Source organism: Lissotriton vulgaris, chromosome 6 (assembly GCF_964263255.1).
Source record: "Lissotriton vulgaris chromosome 6, aLisVul1.2, whole genome shotgun sequence".
Taxonomy (NCBI): domain Eukaryota; kingdom Metazoa; phylum Chordata; class Amphibia; order Caudata; family Salamandridae; genus Lissotriton; species Lissotriton vulgaris.
This window is the reverse complement of record NC_141694.1, coordinates 776,619,610-776,638,558: the sequence shown is the minus strand read 5'-3', so window position 1 is coordinate 776,638,558 and position 18,949 is coordinate 776,619,610. Positions and strand designations below refer to the sequence as shown.

The following is an 18,949-nucleotide window of genomic DNA, read 5'->3' as shown; positions in this document are numbered from 1 at the left end:
TGATTTGTTTCTTATAAATACAAATTCAGACATAAGTACACATAGCCGAGTTCTCAAGGGATACATTAACACAGTGTTACTTTAAAACAGGTTACAACAGTATACATGGTCCATCACAAAATGTAAATCTGACCTTGTATTTTGAATGTTTTTATTTTCAAATTAATGATTCATAACAACAAGACATTTAGTTGTTTATCGCATGTATTAACATTGGTTATTAACAATGTAAAATGTATCTTTTTCTTTCTTTCTTTCTTTCTTCATCTAAACTGATGCCTATCACTTTTACTTGCACACCAATAGAAAGGCTAACATACACTGTAAATATTAGCAGCATTCTCACCTCGTTCGAAAATGAATTTAGTTGCTCGGGATATTTCCCATTCAGTAATGGCCGCCACCATTCCCTCAATTAGTCCTTCTTTAATGTCGAGTACAACAAACAAATACAGAGAAAGGACTCCTCACATGATTCCGTCATCATACAAACATTCGAGCAAGGACGCCGTTTTAAAGCTGGTTCATTTCTCTCCCGGTAAGCCGATCTCCGTATAGTTTCAATACGTTAAGGTTGCCGATAAGGGTAACCGCGTACTAAATTCGGCATTTGTCTATTTTTGTTTTCTCCAGCATGGGAGTAACGTCGTTACAAGCGAGACCATAATATATAAACCCGAGACTCGCAGGTAAACTTTTTTCTAAACAGACTTCGGTAATGTTACTACAAACTAAATCGTTTGTAATAGGTTTTAAGCAACATTTATTCATTCATTCTAATAGATTCCATATTTCTGCGGCTACACACACAAGACCTGCAGGTGAGCTTTGTGTTTTAATCTATATAAAATCAGACGAATAGGCACAATAAAGATAGTATTTGACATATATTTTTAATTATTTTCAGATAGGTTCTTTTCAACCTTGGAATCCAGGTAATTCACTTGAGTACCCTTTTTCAACTCCATAGTGCTTTTCTACATATGAATCATGGCATTGATTCTTTCATTTTTTCAACCTTTTTTTTAACTTCTTAGATTTACCATACCTTAACAACACATACAACAACGAAACAACCAGTTATCTTGGTAAGACATTCACGCAATATCTAAGACTACATAACGCATATCTCCTAAAAGCATCTAGAATAATCAAGGTTCCTTTTTTCTTCTTCTTTTCCCATAGACACCTGACGAAGGGGTATAAACCCCGAAATGCATTGGGTTGTACATATAATTGTGTTGTGTATTAATGGTTTTGAGAAATGCATATGATTTATTTGCAATGATCGTTTATTGTTCATGCATTATTTAAATTGATGAAAATTAATTTGATTCACTAAACTCGTGACATTTTAACGATAAAATATGTTTTGAAAAATGGTTTCATTTGCAAAATTTATCACTCGTTGTGCGCACTAGAGTCCTGGTGATCTAGTGATCCCAGGCCACATTCATAGACACATAGGAGTTTAGCAGGCACTAATCTAGCGCTGCACGCATATCGAACAAACAATTGAATTTTGAGTAACTGAGTGCAATACCCCCAACCATTCATTAATATATCCAACTCCAACAAATGCGAGGCCTATTGCGTTTCCAAAGCTTTTTTGAGTTATTACTACAACTGTGTGGCTGCTTCCTGATGATAAACCCTACTGGAGAAGTGAGGAGTAGACATGAACACCTTTCTAGCGGGGGCAGGGCAAGTGGAGATACCCTGATAAAGGGGCAGATGGGAATGACTCGCACAGCTGTCTGGAGAGGCCAAGCAGTACTAATTCAAGTGGCCTGGAGGAGGACAGACAGGAATACTTTTGGAAGATTGTCTCAGAGTTTAGGCCAAGGGACACAGGGGGAGGGGTACATTTGTGTGAGCTCCTTGAGCGCAGGTTGGGTAATTGTAGGCACTGGCAAGGAGCTTCTTTTTTTTCTCTTGTCAGTTGAAGTCTTGGACTCTTTTTTTCTCCTACCCAATGCTATTGAAATGTGTTTCTTCTCTCTGCATAGTAACAGGTAATTTGTTTCTATGTGAAAGTCACAGGCAGCCCATTTTCGGGAATACCACATCATGTTTTGAGGTCATGTGCCCCTATTTTACGTTACAGTGCAGCTATACAATGCTGTTACAGTGAAACCGAAAAAAGAAGCCCACCTTAGAAACAAACACGGTGTAGTGATATTCAAGGAAGCATGATGTTTTTCATGAGGCAATAACAAGAAACATATAGTAAATAATTCAATATTTCATACCTTTGCTTTTTTGTTTTTGAGCCCTTTCGGAACCAAATAATGTGGCAGGTGTGTTGTCAAAAGGCGAGGCGACGGAATCTGCTCAATATCCACTTTTCTGATATTATATTCAATCCAGGGCATTCGATCAACTGTTGCAATGTTTTCGGTGTTGTTGAGATGCCCTTCATGATAAATCGAACATAGAATCTGTTGCGTCCATGCGGTCCCTTCAAAAGTAAAATAAAATGGTTTACTCAATATGTCATTATGTTCTTTATTTATTTTTTGGGTATCACTTCTAGACATCTTTAGCTGTTATAATGCCAATAATACATTAACATATCTAAATATAGTGGGCTTGAGTGTCAGTCCCTTGTTCTTGATTGGATAAATTTCTTGCTTAACACATAGCTCTGCTCCTTATTTGATAGCATTCCTCCCAATATGTTTTTGTCACGACTCCAGAGTATATCTTCCTAACTGTTTTCTGATTGGATGGCTTGTGCCTGTCCACTGTTTGCATTCAAGGAGCTACTTTTTAGGTTTCTCCTGCACAGCCAAGCATTGTGCTTAGGGAATCTATTGTATCGTGCCCTTACTTTTCATTAGTTGGTGTGCTTGCCACTTACTTTTCCTCCATTTCTATTTGCTGTAGCATACTATTTCCTGTTGTTTCTCGTGTGTTTCTCTTATTAGTGTCCGATGGCCCAAGCACTGTTTTATATACCTTTGTGGAAGTTTTTGTTTGCCGTCTAATTAGGTGTCTTTCATTTGTTTGACTTTCTTCTCTTGTTTCTGTTTCACTCAGCGCCATAGGCCAAATATATGTCTTCCTCTTACTTTAATTTATTTCATGAGGCTTGGAACTCACAATTTCTATGTCTTCCTTTCAGCCCTGAAACCCCACCCCCAGTTTTCTACAAAGACGTAGGCGCAGTGCTCTACCTCAAACAGACTTCTACTACCCATGTTAAAGAGTTTCTACTCAGTAGACTGTCTTGCAGCTCACAGTGACATTTATTTTTTACTAGTCAGGAACCACAGACCGAAGAAGTTCTGGTATTAGGTGTGTCTGTAACTTTCATTTCATCCACGTGGCTTGGAACATATCGTTCTCCAAGCCATGCTTTCAGCCCGGAGCTCTGCCCCTGGTTTTCATTACAAAAACATAGGTGCAGAGCTCAACCCCATATGGACTTCTGCTACCCACATTAAGGAATTTCCATTCAGCAGACTGTCTTTCAGCACACAGTGACATTTATGATAATTGCTGACTCCACATGGGCCTCTGTTGTCTACCCCAACCTAAAGACACTATAATTTTTCACTTCTTCTTTAGATTGGTGCTTGCTTTTAAATGAATATGCATCCATTACCTTGCTGGGTACCCTTGGGAAGACCATCCAAAGACTGACAGGTCTAACAGGCAGCCATTGGAGTAATCAGGCCTCTTCTCAGAATTATGATCCTATGTTAAGTCAGACTTGCAGTAGTCTGCAGGGAACCTCAGATGCTTTTGTAATTACGCTCCTAAGTTGCAGATCACTTTGTGGAGAAACTGCAGAACATGTCTTCTATCTGAAGGACAGAGATGCAGCCATGAGTTCTGCCAGCAAGGGGCGGTAGGGAGATGAGCTCAGCTTCATCAGAAGAGGGGCCTCACTTGTGGCTTGACAGTCTTCAATGCTCTACCCTGCTTTAGGGCCCTGATGGGTTCTTCGTCAAAGGGGGGAGGGGCGGTGGAGTTACTCCTTCAGCAGCACAGCTCCAGCAGAAGGGTATACCTAAGGCACACTGCATCTAATGACTTCACTGGGCCATGCCAGATATCTGCAGTTAATGCTGCTGGCAGGGTTTTAGGTTTCCTTGAGGGTGAAGCAGTGATGGATGTTGCTGGGGGAACTGGGGAGCACCCCGGTGCAAGCAGGTGTATCATTGCTCCTTGTGATTAGCCTCAGTGCCACCTAAACTGGGGAACATCCTTTACAACGCAACTTTTACCACACAGTGCCTTTACGACGCAACTTTTACAACGCAAATCAATACAACGCATTGCGCTGGGGGGCGCTCTAGGATAGGGAATAGGTTTAATGTACTATCCAACACCTTCCCTACTGTCCACGGGGACTGGAGTTGGAATAGTAAATTAAACTATTCACTATCCAGCGCCCCAAAGCACTATGCGTTGTAAAGGCATGCGTTGTAAAAACCGCGTTGTAAAGGCATGCGTGGTAAAAGCATGCGTTGTAACGTCATACATCCACCTAAACTGCATGGACAGGAGACACTTATTGAGAGATACCAGATAAAGCATCTCACACTACTGATGTGGTCTCCTTGTGGACGCGAATCTGCAGGGCAGTCACATTCAGACAAACATATCAAATGCTTCTGATATTACACATACACACAATTGTTTACTTGTTCTCTGCACTTCACCTAATCTCCCTCTGTTTGTACACCTTCACTCTATATTAGGTAACAAGTTCAAAGACGGTATTTAGATGTATCATTAGGACTGCCTATGATTTGGTGTTTTTTGGCTGCATTTTTCAGTTTGTCTGATGCTTTTAATTTAATCTCCTTGTGTCAGTACACATTTCACGCAAGCGTGTGAGCTGTATGCATTTTTTGTTTCTCCAACGCCTTTCAGCTCATCTTCTCATAGTTTCTACGATGCCCCTTTCCACCTCCTAAATTACAACTGTAGTAAAACATGTTTCCCACATTTTTATTTGGAGAATGCTGTGAACTTCATTTCATTTTAGCCAAATCCTCTGCCCTTCATCTAATAGCCCTGCTTTATATTACCACCAGTTACTGCACAATATACTGCCTTTCTCAATAAACCAGTCATAACACTTTTATGAAGATTCAGTAACTTATATTGCACAACTGCTCATCAAGCTAAAAGAACAAAAAATAACGTATTATTAATAAAAAAGGTAAAACCTATTGGATTCCCAATGCTTGTTTCTTTTTCTTCTAGCACCAATGGCAATACATGTGTGTGTAGAAGGAACAGAGCAAACAGAGACCCATCTGCAGCATTCGGGAGATTCAAATGTATGTTTATTTCATCAGCAAATGACTCTTCTATCATTATCTCAGCACTTCACCTCTCAAAACTCTTTGAAAGTGTCATAACTGTACATTCCAAGGTTGGTAAACACTGAGTGCACCACATGAGTTACAGAACATTAATAGACAACAAATACCACAATATCATGATACTGCACACAGCCTCTATAATACATTAACAACACTTATCCCCACTAAAGCAAAGCCTTGGCTTAGTCTATCTCATTTTATTGGCTGATGAAAGTTAAAATACATCTCTCTCACTGTACCTTGTCCCTTGATTCTCACATGTTCAACCACTCTCTCTGTACCTCCCTTGGAAAATGTTCCCCCTGGAAAATCTAGTCTCACTTCTCATCACCACAAAATGGTTGCATCTTCATGGACAAACACGCAGGGCGGGATTCATTCTGCCCCCTGTTAGACTCGTTTTTTGTGCCCTTCTGCCCTCTGTTAGACTCGTTTTTCCCTTGTTTTTCTGGCCTTCTGCCCTCTGTTAGACTCGTTTTTTCCCTTGTTTTTCTGCCCTTCTGCCCCCTGTTGGACTCGTTTTTTGTGCCCTTCTGCCCTCTGTTAGACTAATTTTTCCCTTGTTTTTCTGCCCTTCTGCCCTCTGTTAGACTCGTTTTTCGTGCCTTTCTGCCCTCTGTTAGACTGTTTTTTTGTGCCCTTCTGCCCTCTGTTAGACTCGTTTTCCCCTTGTTTTTCTGCCCTTCTGCCCTTTGTCAGACTGCTTTTTGTGCCTTTCTGCCCTCTGCATCACCACATCATCACTCAGCGCTACCCCAGCATCACTCAGCACCACCACATTATCACTCAGCACCACCACAGCACAACTCAGCACCACCACAGCATCACTCAGCACCACCACATTATCACTAAGCACCACCACAGCACCACTCAGCATCACTCTGCACCACCACAGCATCACTCAGCACCACCACAGCACCAATCAGCAACACCACAGCACCACTCAGCGCCACCACAGCATCACTCAGCGCCAGCACAGCATCATTCAGCGCCACCACATTATCACTCAGCACCACCACAGCATCACTCAGCACCACCACAGCACCACTCAGCGCCACCACTGCATTACTCAGCACCACCACAGCATCACTCAGCACCACCACATTATCACTCAGCACCACCACAGCACTACTCAGACTCAGCACCACCACAGCATCACTCAGCACCACCACAGCACCACTCAGCACCACCCCAGCATCACTCAGCACAATCCCAGCATCACTCAGCACCACCACAGCACCACTCAGCATCACCACAGCACCACTCAGCACCACCACAGCACCACTCAGCGCCACCCCAGCATCAATCTGCGCAACCATTCAACAACAACTGGTTCAAATATGTTCTCTCAATGTTTCAAGCTTTATTACAAATGTCACAAAAAGATGTTAATATTTCACTTCTGTTCTTGGATTTTCGTCACAATAAAATACACTGAACATAATCTTCACAAACGTTATATACAAAAGTTTAAGCTATTGCCATTATAAATTAAAATCACTTTTATTTAAGTATTAATTATTTAAAAAAATTAAAAGCCATTGTAATTTGTAATATAAATACATCTAAGTCACGTAAATACAAAACATGTTGCATTACAAATGCTATAGGTGTCACATTTGCGAAAGTTATAACTATTGGCATTGTAAATGACAATGCTATTAATTTAGTTATTTTCAAAACCTACACATAAATAAAAAAAATTGTCATTTACAAGACCAATAGCTCAAACTTTCCTAATGCTAGACCTATTGCATTACAAATGCTTGTTTTTATATCTGTCAGTGCTTCCTGTTGAGGTTTAATTTTCATGACAGGCGCCTCATTGACTACTTGTAACTATTCTCTGACCCTGCTTCAAGGGTCAGAGCAGGGTCAGAGAATAGTTGCAAGTAGGCAACGAGGCGCCAGGAAGCACTTACAGGCTTACAGCAGCAGGTGCCCAAGTTGAAGTTACTTTCTTTGTAACCCTTTTGTAAAAGGTTACAAAAAATTAGCTTCAACTTTTGCACCTGCTGCTGTAACCCTGTAAGTGCTTGGCTGAAAATTCATCCCGCTGATTCGCGGATTTTACCGCGATTTCGCGAGATTCACGGATCGTGAAATCGCGGAAAATCCGCAAATTCCGCAAGCGGAACGAATTTTCAGCCCAAGTTTAGTACACTGTCCTTGTGTTTGTTTAGCCATTTTTTAATGTGGAAGCTGTCAATGAAGGAAAGGACACATTTCAGACTACAGTATAGCCTTAAATGCAGATTTTCCATTTGGCATAATTATGGGTAGTTTTGCATCATTCTCTCAAAATGTTGCCAAGTTACAAAATTGCAAAATATGTGATTTTTGCACATCCCATTCAATAAATGTTAAATAATTATATGACATATCCTTCATTTTTTTTATAATGGTGGAATCAAAAACTAATATGACATCCTGGTAACCTTAACCCCACATATATACATATTCTCCATACATATAGAGAATACAGAGGCTCCAAAGATGAACCCAAATGGCTTTCTTAAGTATTTGAAAGTACCACATTAAGGGGCCTATTCCGATGTCGGACTGACCTAATTCTGTCCGACATCAGGCAGGAGCTGTAACAGACCGACCTGCTGTCGTCATTTGCAGCCCTGCTAGTATGATGCAACCGAACACAGTTCGGTCACATTCGTATACCTTACAATGCAAGCATGCTTTCCGACCGGAAAGCATGCTTGCAATGTAGAAAGCAGGGATGCAGTTCATCCCTGCACCGTGTGGCTGGCACCCCAGGGTGCCTGCCTCTGGGTGCAGGGATCAATGAAGGGGCACCATAGGAGCCCCCAGGCCACCATCCAGAGGCCTCACACACATGGGGGTCCTGCTAGGGGCCCCCAGAGACAGCTTCCGACTGCCTTTTTGTGCCGGACAGACCGACACGAAAAGGCAGTGAAAAGCTGTCTTCATACTCCCTCGGTTTCACAGAGGCGACCGGGGGAGTACTGGAGGATTTCCAGACTGCGGACAGGCTCTCTGAGCCTGCCGTCCGCAGTCCAGAAATTCGAGTCGGATTCCTTCCCGACCGAGCCCATCAGAATGGCTTGATCGGGAAGGAATCCGGCCGGCACTGACCGATTCGGTCGGAAGGGCTCAGAACATGGTTCGGAGCCCTTCCGGCCGAAATCAGAATCGGCCCCTATAATGCAGTAAGAAGTTTTAACTCTTCATCTAACTTGACTTACTGATACACTACTGACAAGTCAAGCATTGAAAACTTTCTAGCACTTCTCAACAATATCGTAATTTCTATGTTGTTTAGTAGTGGGTTTCTATATATGTGTTCAATTCTCACACGTTGATACAAAGTCTTACATCACCTCTGAGTTTGTGCACTGCAACAACAGGAGACACCAATATGTCTCTTCTACCTTCTCTATTATTTTCTCTGGTTAAAACATACTCAGCTCTTTCTGCATTGCTTCATTTGTTGAGCACTGCCCTAATGTTACAGGCCAGTGGTTGGGTGTTTTCCTAAAATAGGATTTAAAGCACATAGCAGTTTAACATCGTAAATGTTTTGAAAAAATCTCAGGAAATTCTCTTACTAGGCTTTCCACCACATCCTCTGTTTCCTTCACAGCTCTACAATATATTTCCGAGTTTTTTGGGAGATAAAGCATTGGGATCTAGAAGGAGTCCCATCTCCCTTTGATGAATTCAACCAATTTTTCCTCCCCCTTTTTGGGGATGGATATATATTGACAAGCAGTGACTCTTCCTCTGTACTCCATATTTCTGATAAAGTACCCTGTTAGCGTTTTCCCCTATATGCCAAAGGTCTTAAAAATGACTGAAACAATCTTGTGTTATTATTGACCTGCTTTATTATGGCCCAGTGGAACTTGCTTCTGAGTCAAACAACATACACATGCCCATGCCTTCCACTTTCAAAGCAAGGAGGAGACTCTCCGCCCTATTCCCTTGCACTTGTAGCACAATTTTTTCACATTCGATATTATTTTCTTCATCCATATCACTTTTCAAACTGTCTCTTTTCTTTTCATTACCCTACAGTTTCTTTTGCCAAGTGTCTCTTGCAGCTTGCAGCAACATGCATTTCAAACCACCTTTCATGCTAGGCATGTCTTGTCATTGGCCAGGGCCATAATTCCCACTTGTGATCAGTTCTTATCCAATACATTTTATTTCACCATCAACATATTTCTTTAAGATGTTTTTGCTTTCCCACTATTATGATATTGTTACCCATACTTCTGCCTAATCATTTTCCATGTTCTAGTCTAACATAAATTGATTACCTAACATTTCATTCAATGCAGTTCCAAACCTACATGCAATTTAAATCACAAACAGGTATATGCATCAAAGTAAATACCGGGAGCAAATGGCCAGATTCTCAGAATCTGCCCCTTTGCTCCTGGTATTTTTGCATTTGGGATGCATCATCCCAAATGCAAAAATCGCAAATTAAGGAATCTCTAAATTGAGATTCCTTAAATTGTGATTGCATTTAAGGAATCCCAAATTGAGATTCCTTAAATGCAATGCATGAAAGTCAAAAAAATAGCGAATTCGCTAATAGGGGGAGCAAATTACCATGAAGTTGGACTTCATGGTAATTTGCTAAAACTTTGAAAAAAGCACTTTTGTGCATTTTTCAAAGTTTCATGTTGCGCACACACATACCCTTGGGGCATGTGTGTGTGCAACATATGTGCATAGATCTATTTCAGGGGTGCAACAGGGTGTCATTTTGACACCCTTGCACCCTTGAAATTGCATGAGCAATTTGCGAGTACCTATCATTCCTATGGGCCTGTAGGCCCATAGGAATGATGAATGGGACAGCATTCTTTAATTGCGACTAGCAATTTGCGAGTAGCAATTAAGGAATGTTTAGGAATCGCTATTTTAATAGCGATTCCTACATGCATAGGCTTTTGCTATTCCTAAATAGCGATTCCTTAAAAATCGCTATTTAGGAATAGCAAAAGGCTACCTTGATGCATCTGCCAGTAAGTGATGTAGCTCTCCCAGGACTCATTCTGCATTATCTTCCCAAAATGACACTGCTCTTAAGTGTGCCCACCTTGATAAGGTAATGCAGATCTAGTTTGTTGATACAAATGTTGTAGTTATTGAGTCGTAATCCATCCTCATAACTTAGTTCAGGAAAGTGATTTGACAGTTTCTGACCCTCAGAGCTAAGATAATACATAAATTAACAAGTCTTTTTCTCAACACTGAATAAAAATAACATACTCTGGTCTAGTGCCCAAATTCTTTTTCCCACTTCAGCCACTTTATGTTTGGTTCCCCTGGTGGAGTGAAGGAAAAGGAAATTGATGGGGATGGAACATTTTGCATTTGACTGAGTACTCTCTATAAAGAAAGAAAACATCACCACTCCTTCTCTCTGCCGGACACATACATTTGTACCAAGACCTCATTTGGACTCAATATAATTCCCAAATCAACGTGTGAAAGTAAATTGCAATATATCTCACAAGATGCCAGTAATGTGAGTCAATGTAGCAACCTCCCTTGGACTAGAGTTTCTTTCCAAGAGAAGTCAGAGACACCCACAAGAGGAGGCTGTTTTTTGGGGTATTTGGCACATTCCTTTCAGCCAAAGTTCCACACTATCTCAAAAGCCTCTAAATGTCTTAAACATTTCACTGCAACACAGAAACAATTCTCCCATCTTTTGGCATTGAGCCTGTAGGAGCAATAACTATCCCACTATTTTAGAGAACACAAAATTTACCACACTAAGAGTTCACACATTTTACTGTATCAGATACAGTGTTACGCCTCAATTTGATGAGGCAATGTTACCCCACGTTAAGAACTGCCTTTTTATGCCTGAAAGACCGGCACAAAAAGGCAGTGAAAAACTGTCATTGTACTCCCTCGCTCGTAAAGAGGTGGCCGGGGTAGTACTGAAGGATTTTAGGACACCGGACTGGCTTTCCGAGCCCGTAGGAAGCCATCTGGTAATTTGAGGTGGATTCCTTTCTGACCGAGCCCGTCGGAATGGCTTGGTCGGAAAGGAATCCGAACGTTACCCTCAATGAGGACAGAAGGGTCCAACCGTTGGTCGAAGCCCTTCCGTCGGGCATCAGAATTGGCCCCTTAGTGTGAAAGGGGTGGGCATTGGATGTTTTGGTGGGCGTTCAGCCACAACCCCCAATGATTTCCACATTGCCCCATATTTAAAAGGGTGGCGTAAATATGGGGAAGCGCCAAACATGGAGAAATTAGGAAAAATGCTTTATTTCTCCTTGTGTGGGAACAGTCCATCCAGAAGTCAGGTATGGCCAAACCAGGTCCTCCCTGGACCGGAAACAAGCATCCTGGGACTGGTTTCAGGGCATCACCCCTCATCAGCCAGGCTAGCTTGAATCGAGTGGAACAGTGAGCCCATGACCCATGTCTGGGCATACCGGGCGCACTTAGTGTGAGATAGCAAAAGACACTCAGATGATGGGTGGAATGCAGAACAAATCTAACATTCACCCCAGTCAATAGATCTGGATTAGATTCATTGTCCTTTTACTCACCACGCCACTCCAATTTGACCCAGCCATATGCAAATCAGTCTTACCCTGTGCCTCATTGGAACAGTCCAGCCTGAGCTGCCAAGCCAGGTCCTCCCTGGCCTGGAAACAAGCATCCTGGAACCGGTTTCGGGGCATCGCCCCCTCATCAGCCAGGCTATCTTGAAACAAGTGGCACAGTAAGCCTGGGACCCACATCTTAGCATACCCAGCGCACTTAAGGTGAGAAAGCAAAAGACACACAGATGATGGATGGAATGCAGAGCAAATCAAACATTCACCCCAGTCAATAAATCTAGGTTAAATACATTGTTCTTTTGCTCCCCAAGCCACCCTATTTTAGACCCAACCATATGAAAATCAGTCTGACCCTGTGCCTCATGGGAACAGTCTGTCCAGAACTACCAAGCCAGGTCCTACCTGAAATAAGCATACTGGGACCGGTTAGGCAATTTCCTGCTCGTAGCCATTTGATGTCTCGTGCCTGTCTCTAATCACTGGCTAGAGTGGGAGGACAGTTCACTATGTGTATTCCCTCTAGACAGTCACACACTAAGGAAGGCTGGGTCTGACTTCATGCATCTTCCTGGGAGGATGGGAGGAAGAACTGGGCACACTGACATCTGAATGGGCTGTGTTTTGTCCACACAGAAAGGGTTAGCTACCCTCCTGTAATGAGTCTGGAAACAGATCAGGAAAAACACATTTCTGTGCACTTCAAATATTCTTCTTTCAGGTCACCTCCTCTTCAAAGGCACAACTGGGTATACGTACTGGACCTCTGACCCTACCAATTTAGTAAACTTCTCAATCTAAGGCCAAATGTGTCAAGAAGAGGCCTTGATGTGCTAAAGACTGCCACTCTGCTAGACTGCTGTTTCTTAACACTGCTGTCTTTCTGTGCCCTGCCTTGCTGTGCTACCCTACTACCTGCTGCTCTCTCTTATTGGACCTTCAAAACCTGAACCTAGAGTGACTCCAAGGGCAAGCTGACTAGCTTCTTGTTTTTCAAAGTCTACGGGACATAAAAGTCTTTCACCCTACCTACTCCTGTGCATGCTTCATTGGAAGTGAACCCAGGTGCTTGCTCCAACAGAACTGACACATCCTCTGCTGCAAGGGCAAAATCGATGCATCAACACTGTTGATGAATAGAACTGGTGCATCACACTTTAAACTTGCATCTCGCCATTAGAACCATTGCATTCGAACCGCCACCACAAAAGATGATTGGTGCATCCCTTTGACTGCATGGAGAAACCCAGAGCTCGGCATCGGGAACAATGTTCTCAGAACTGGTCCTTCGTCTTCGGAACCAGCGCTTTTTCTATCGCTGCATAAAGGTAATCAACACATTACCTCGACTGTGGGATTGGCACTGTTGCATCTCTCGACTACACCCCACATCTTGTGTTTACAACCTGTAGTAAAGTGATTTTGCTCATCCCCAGGCTGCGCTCCATATTGTTGGCCTGAACTCTTGAGTTTGTCCCATTCCAGGACAGCCAATTTACTCTTTAAGTGTTTACTGCTTCTAAAAAGCTATTTTTGCATTTCATCTTTTAAAATTCATATCATGTGTTCTACTTATTGGATTGTTGGCATTTTGGTCTTGTTTTATTTGGTTTAGATTATTTTTGAGTGCTGCTTTCACGATTTACTATTTGATATGTTGCACAAATATGTTACACATTGACTCTTAAATTAAGCCTGACTGCTCAGTGCCAGGTTACCGGAGGTTACTGGAGGTTGAGCACAAAATAATGTAGGTTTATTGTGACCTGACTAGGATTGTGGTTACTGTGGTGCATACCTCTACCAACCGGAAACCCAATTATCAACACTATCTAATAGGTTTATAGGACTTGAATTTCACAAAATGGAAGAAAGGATGTATCCAAAAGTGATCCCATTACTATAGTTATTGATCTCTATATTGGTCACTCCCTCACCGAATTATTTGGTTAAAATACAATTAACCCAACGAACATTAGGCTTAATGTATTTACAGGGCACACCTAGAGGTAACATAATCCAAAAGCAACATGGTCTGTACCAATGTGAACGTTGAATAAGTACAGTTGGACAAAAAGTAAATCCCCGGGTGTGCATATATTGGTCCTTCATAATCGACTGCAGCATAACTGGTGTTCATTCCAAACGTAATCGGATCTTTGCCATTCACCAGGGACATTGTATTTGTGTACAGCACTATGCCAGAACAATTTATATAAAAAGAAGTATCCATACTAATCATGATAGGGTCAAAAAGCAGGATAATAACTGGCCTCCCGGGTAAATATCAATTCCTTATAATTCCAACCCACCAAATCTAACATTTTGTTCTTCCATGTAGAAATTGTCACAATATGTGTATTTATCACACCCTGGATAACCCATCCCCAGTGGCTTTCTATGATGTAAACAGGGACCTGGATAGCCAAAACCCAAAACTCCCTTCACTTCTTTAAATTGCGGTGGACGAGTAGAGGGATAATTTACAAGTGATAACAGATATGCAGTCCATTAACTAGTGACAGATTCACTGGGGTAATAAGCGGTCCCTTCTCCAAAGAACCTCTTGTGCGTGTCTAGAAACACATTACTCTGGGCTGTCCTTCTTTTTCTTGTTGGAGGAATAACCTTACCTTTCGTGCGTAGAGGTACATCCTGACCATTTTCAAAGATCCAAGATACCCCACGCAGTATTATTAACAAAAAAATCACAAGAGCAACACACATTATTTTCTTTTTGCTGGTCCACACCATATTATGCTGGGCAACAAGAATCACTAGCTGCTCTTCCTCAGCAACCCATCAGCCAAAGGTATACATAATGAATGATAAAGAGGCAATCAAAATGCAAGGAGAATATATAAGACACTGTGTGATCAGTGAACAAAGGCTCTTAAATAGCTCGTATTTCCAGCGGCACAGCCTTGTTCAATACATCTGCATTCTCCTTATCCGTCTGCATCCACGTTAGCTGGGCATCGCTAAATGGAACAAACCGAGGTACCTGCTCGCACTCTGAGTCCTTGATGCCATCCTTAACCCACTGATCGTATGGTAGAGGTAAAGGAACCTTCCGACAGTGGGTTACATGAACCCAGTTCTTATGGCCAGCAACCTTCACAGCAGTGAATGTCACCAATAAAACCTAGTCAGGCCCTTCCAGTGCATCTCCAAACCTTTCTTCTGCTGGAAGTTCCTGAGTAGTACGAAATCCCTTGCTGAATGTCATGGCCAGGTCCCTCTGGTGTAGAAGGTAGGGACTCTCGCACTGGCCAAGGTATTCAAGCAATAAAGGGTATTCAATTTCAGAAAACCTACGAGGACGTGGGACACCCCAGACATTTGCCAGGCGCCCAAACAAGACCTCATAAGGAGACAATCCTGTCCTAGAATGTGCTATCATTCTTGTTGACAAAAGAGCTAATGGCAAAGCATCTGGCCACTTTAACTCTGTAGTTTATTGTATTTTTGCCAATTTCAGTTTGAGAGTACCATTGTACTTCTCAACCAAAGCCGCTGACTGTGGATGATTAGCAGCATTGAATTTCTGCTTCACATGAAGACCCTCACAAATCAATTGAATCACTTTTGAATTAAAATGACTTCTCTTGTCACTCTAGATAACTCGGGGCAAGTCTAAACGAGGAAAGAACTCTTTTAGGAGTACCATTGCAGGCATAATGGCTGTACTATCTTTAGTGGGATAAGAATCAACCCATTTACTGAATGCACTTACAACCACCTGAACATACTTCAGATTATTGCATCTCACTAATTCAATATAGTCCGTTTGAAAGAGTTCAAAAGGAAAAGTGGTGGGTGGTGCAAAATAACCAGGTGGTGTATGGGTACCCTTCCCTACATTATCAATCATGACATTTGTATAGCGCGCTACTCACCCGGAAGGGTCTCAAGGCGCTGGGGGGGGGGGGGAGGGGGGGAGGAATGTTACTGCGCGAACAACCAGGTCTTGAGTTGCTTCCTGAAGAAAAGATGGTCCTGGGTCAGACGAAGGTGGATGGGGAGGGAGTTCCAGGTCTTGGCTGCCAGGTAGGAAAAGGATCTTCCTCTGGCGGTGGCTCTGTAGATGCGTGGTACGGTGGCGAGGGCGAGGCTGGTTGATTGTAGCTGGCGAGTGGGCGTGTAGAAGGTCGGGCGGTCGTTGAGGTACTTGGGGCCCAGGTCATGGAGATCCTTGTGTGCGTGGGTGAGGAGCCTGAACATGATCCTCTTGTTAACGGGGAGCCAGTGCAGGTCTCTCAGGTGGCCAGAGATGTGTCTGTGTCGGGGGATGTCCAGGATGAGTCATGCAGAGGCATTCTGGATGCGTTGGGGTCTTTTCTGTAGGTTGGCTGTGGTTCTGGCGTAGAGGGTGTTCCCGTAGTCCAGTCGGCTGGTGACGAGTGCCTGGGTGACCGTCTTCCTGGTCTCGGTGGGGACCCAGCGGAAGATCTTGCGGAGCATGCGCAGGGTACTGAAGCACGATGAGGAGACGGCGTTGACTTGTCTGGTCATCGAGAGGGAGGAGTCCAGGATGAAGCCCAGGATGCGTGCGTGGTCCGTTGGCTTGGGAGTGGAGCCCAGGGCAGGGGGCCACCAGGAATTGTCCTAGGCGGAGGGCGATGATCCCAGGATGAGGACTTCCGTCTTGTCTGAGTTCAGTTTCAGGCGGCTGTTCTTCAACCATTCGGCGACGTCTTTCATCCCTTCGTGTAGGCTGGTTCTGGCGGTGGCGGGGTCGTTGGTGAGGGAGAGGATCAGCTGCGTGTGGCCGACGTAGGAGATGATGTTGAGGTTGTGTTGGCGTGCGATGGTTGCGAGAGGCCTCATGTAGACGTTGAAGAGGGTTGGGCTGAGTGAAGATCCTTGTGGTACGCCGCAGATGACTTCGGTGGCCTCGGATCGGAACGGGGGGAGGTGGACTCTCTGGGTTCTTCCGGCGAGGAACGAGATGATCCACTCCAGTGCTTTTTCTTGGATTCCAAGAAAAGGCGCTGAGGCGCTGTACTAGGGTGCGGTGGCAGACAGTATCGAACGCTGCGGAGAGGTCCAGGAGGATGAGGGCTGCTGTTTCCCCGTTGTCGAGCAGGGATCTGATGTCATAAGTGGCTGCGATCAGGGCGGTCATGCAGCCCATATAATATTCCACCAAATGCACGGCTGTCTTAGAGAAATTGTCATTCTGCCATACAGGATCTAACAATTTACAAATGCATTTGGCACTGATATGAGCTGGACCATGTGCCATAGTCACCACGGGAAAAACAGATGAATCTGGAAACATCCATCTCTGTTTCCCTGATTTATCAGTACAACATCCTTCCTCATTTAATTGTGCTTTGCTCTCCTGCCATTCTGCTAATTCTTCCACTGTGGCTACACTTTGTATCTCCTTTACACTCTCATGGGTATTCTCAAACATGACAACCTCAGGGACCCACCTAGTTGGACCTGCTACAAACATACGTTTCATCTTTGTTCGGGTTGTTTCCTTAGCTGTCTGATCTACAAAAGCATTTCCTCTACCCACATAATCAATAACTTTTCTGTGGGCACTAAAATTGATTACGGCCAACTTCTTGGGGAGTGTTAAAGCAGACAAAAGCCTCAATATGAGGTGTACATGCTGAATCCGGGTGCCATGAGAAGTAAGGAACCCTCTGCCCAGAGTCGCTTAAAATTATGCACGACCCCAAAGGCATACTGGCTGTCAGTATATCTGTTGAGAACCAGTCCCTCGCTCAATTCGCAAGCTCCAATAAGAGCAATGAGCTCTGCAGCTTTAGCCGACTGATAGGGGACCCCTGATGTCTCTACCACTGTGCATAGCGTAGGGACAGCATAAGCCGCAGTTGTGATGCCATCCGTTAATTTAAAGCAAGAGTCATCGACATATAGTTCTCCTTGGGGGTCAGATAAGGGAACATCAGTCTGGTCTACCCGTCCCTTCATCTCTTCTTCCGTCCGGTAGATACAATCATGTCTGTTGACTGCATCATTCTTAGAAGGGAGGAGTAGTAATGTGGCTGGATTCAGAGTGCAAAAACCACAGTTGATGGACAGAATGCAGAACAATCTCATACACTCACCCCAGTACAGAGATCTGGGCCTAAATCCACAGTTTTTTTGCACTCCACACCAGCCCAGTTTAGACATGGCCATATGCAAATCAGTCTGACCCTGTGCCTCATGGGAACAGTCCAGCCCGAACTGCCAAGCCCTGCCTTCCCTGGACCGGAAACAAGCTTCTGAGGACCGGTTTCTGGCATTCCAGCCGTCTTCAGCCCGGCTTGCGGCTTGCTTGAATCCAGTGGTGTGGAGTGCATGGTACTCACGTCTGAGCATACCCATCCAACTCGGGGTGACAAATGCAAAAACCACAGTTGATGGACAGAATGCAGAACAATGTCATACATTCACTCCAGTACAGAGATCTGGGCCTAAATCCATCATTTTGTTACACTCCACACCACCCCAAGTTCAGACATGGCCATATGCAAATCAGTCTGACCCTGTGCCTCATGGGAACAGTCCAGCCCGAACTGCCAAGCCATGCCTTCCCTGGACCGGAAACAAGCTTCCGAGGACCGGTTTCTGGCATTCCAGCCGTCTTCATCCAGGCTTGCTTGAATCCAGTGGTGTGGAGTGCATGGGACTCACGTCTGAGCATACCCATCCCACTCTGGGTGACAAATGCAAAAACCACAGTTGATGGACAGAATGAAGAACAATGTCATACATTCACCCAAGTACAGAGATCTGGGCCTAAATCCATCGTTTTTTTGCACTCCACACCACCCCAGTTCAGACATGGCCATATGCAAATCAGTCTGACCCTGTGCCTCATGGGAACAGTCACGCCCGAACTGCCAAGCCATGCCTTCCCGGGACTGGAAACAAGCTTCCGAGGACCGGTTTCTGGCATTCCAGCCGTCTTCAGCCCGGCTTGCTTGAATCCAGTGGTGTGGAGTGCATGGGACTCACGTCTGAGCATACCCATCCCACTCGGGGTGACAAATGCAAAGACCA

The 18,949-nt window shown here is 43.8% G+C and overlaps 2 protein-coding genes across 8 annotated transcripts in view; both read right to left on the bottom strand.

Moving 5' to 3' along the window:
* Positions 1–18,949, bottom strand: part of LOC147707974 (amine sulfotransferase-like) — a 306,358-nt gene that overhangs the window by 139,443 nt on the left and 147,966 nt on the right. For all 7 annotated transcript variants that reach the window (XM_086926792.1, XM_086926791.1, XM_086926793.1 and 4 more), the window contains one exon: positions 2,253–2,461. In XM_086926792.1, coding sequence (XP_086782918.1) covers positions 2,253–2,461 — 209 coding nt within the window. The remainder of the gene's footprint in view (positions 1–2,252; positions 2,462–18,949) is intronic.
* Positions 1–18,949, bottom strand: part of LOC147707975 (amine sulfotransferase-like) — an 830,947-nt gene that overhangs the window by 664,080 nt on the left and 147,918 nt on the right. The gene's annotated exons all lie outside the window — the stretch shown is intronic.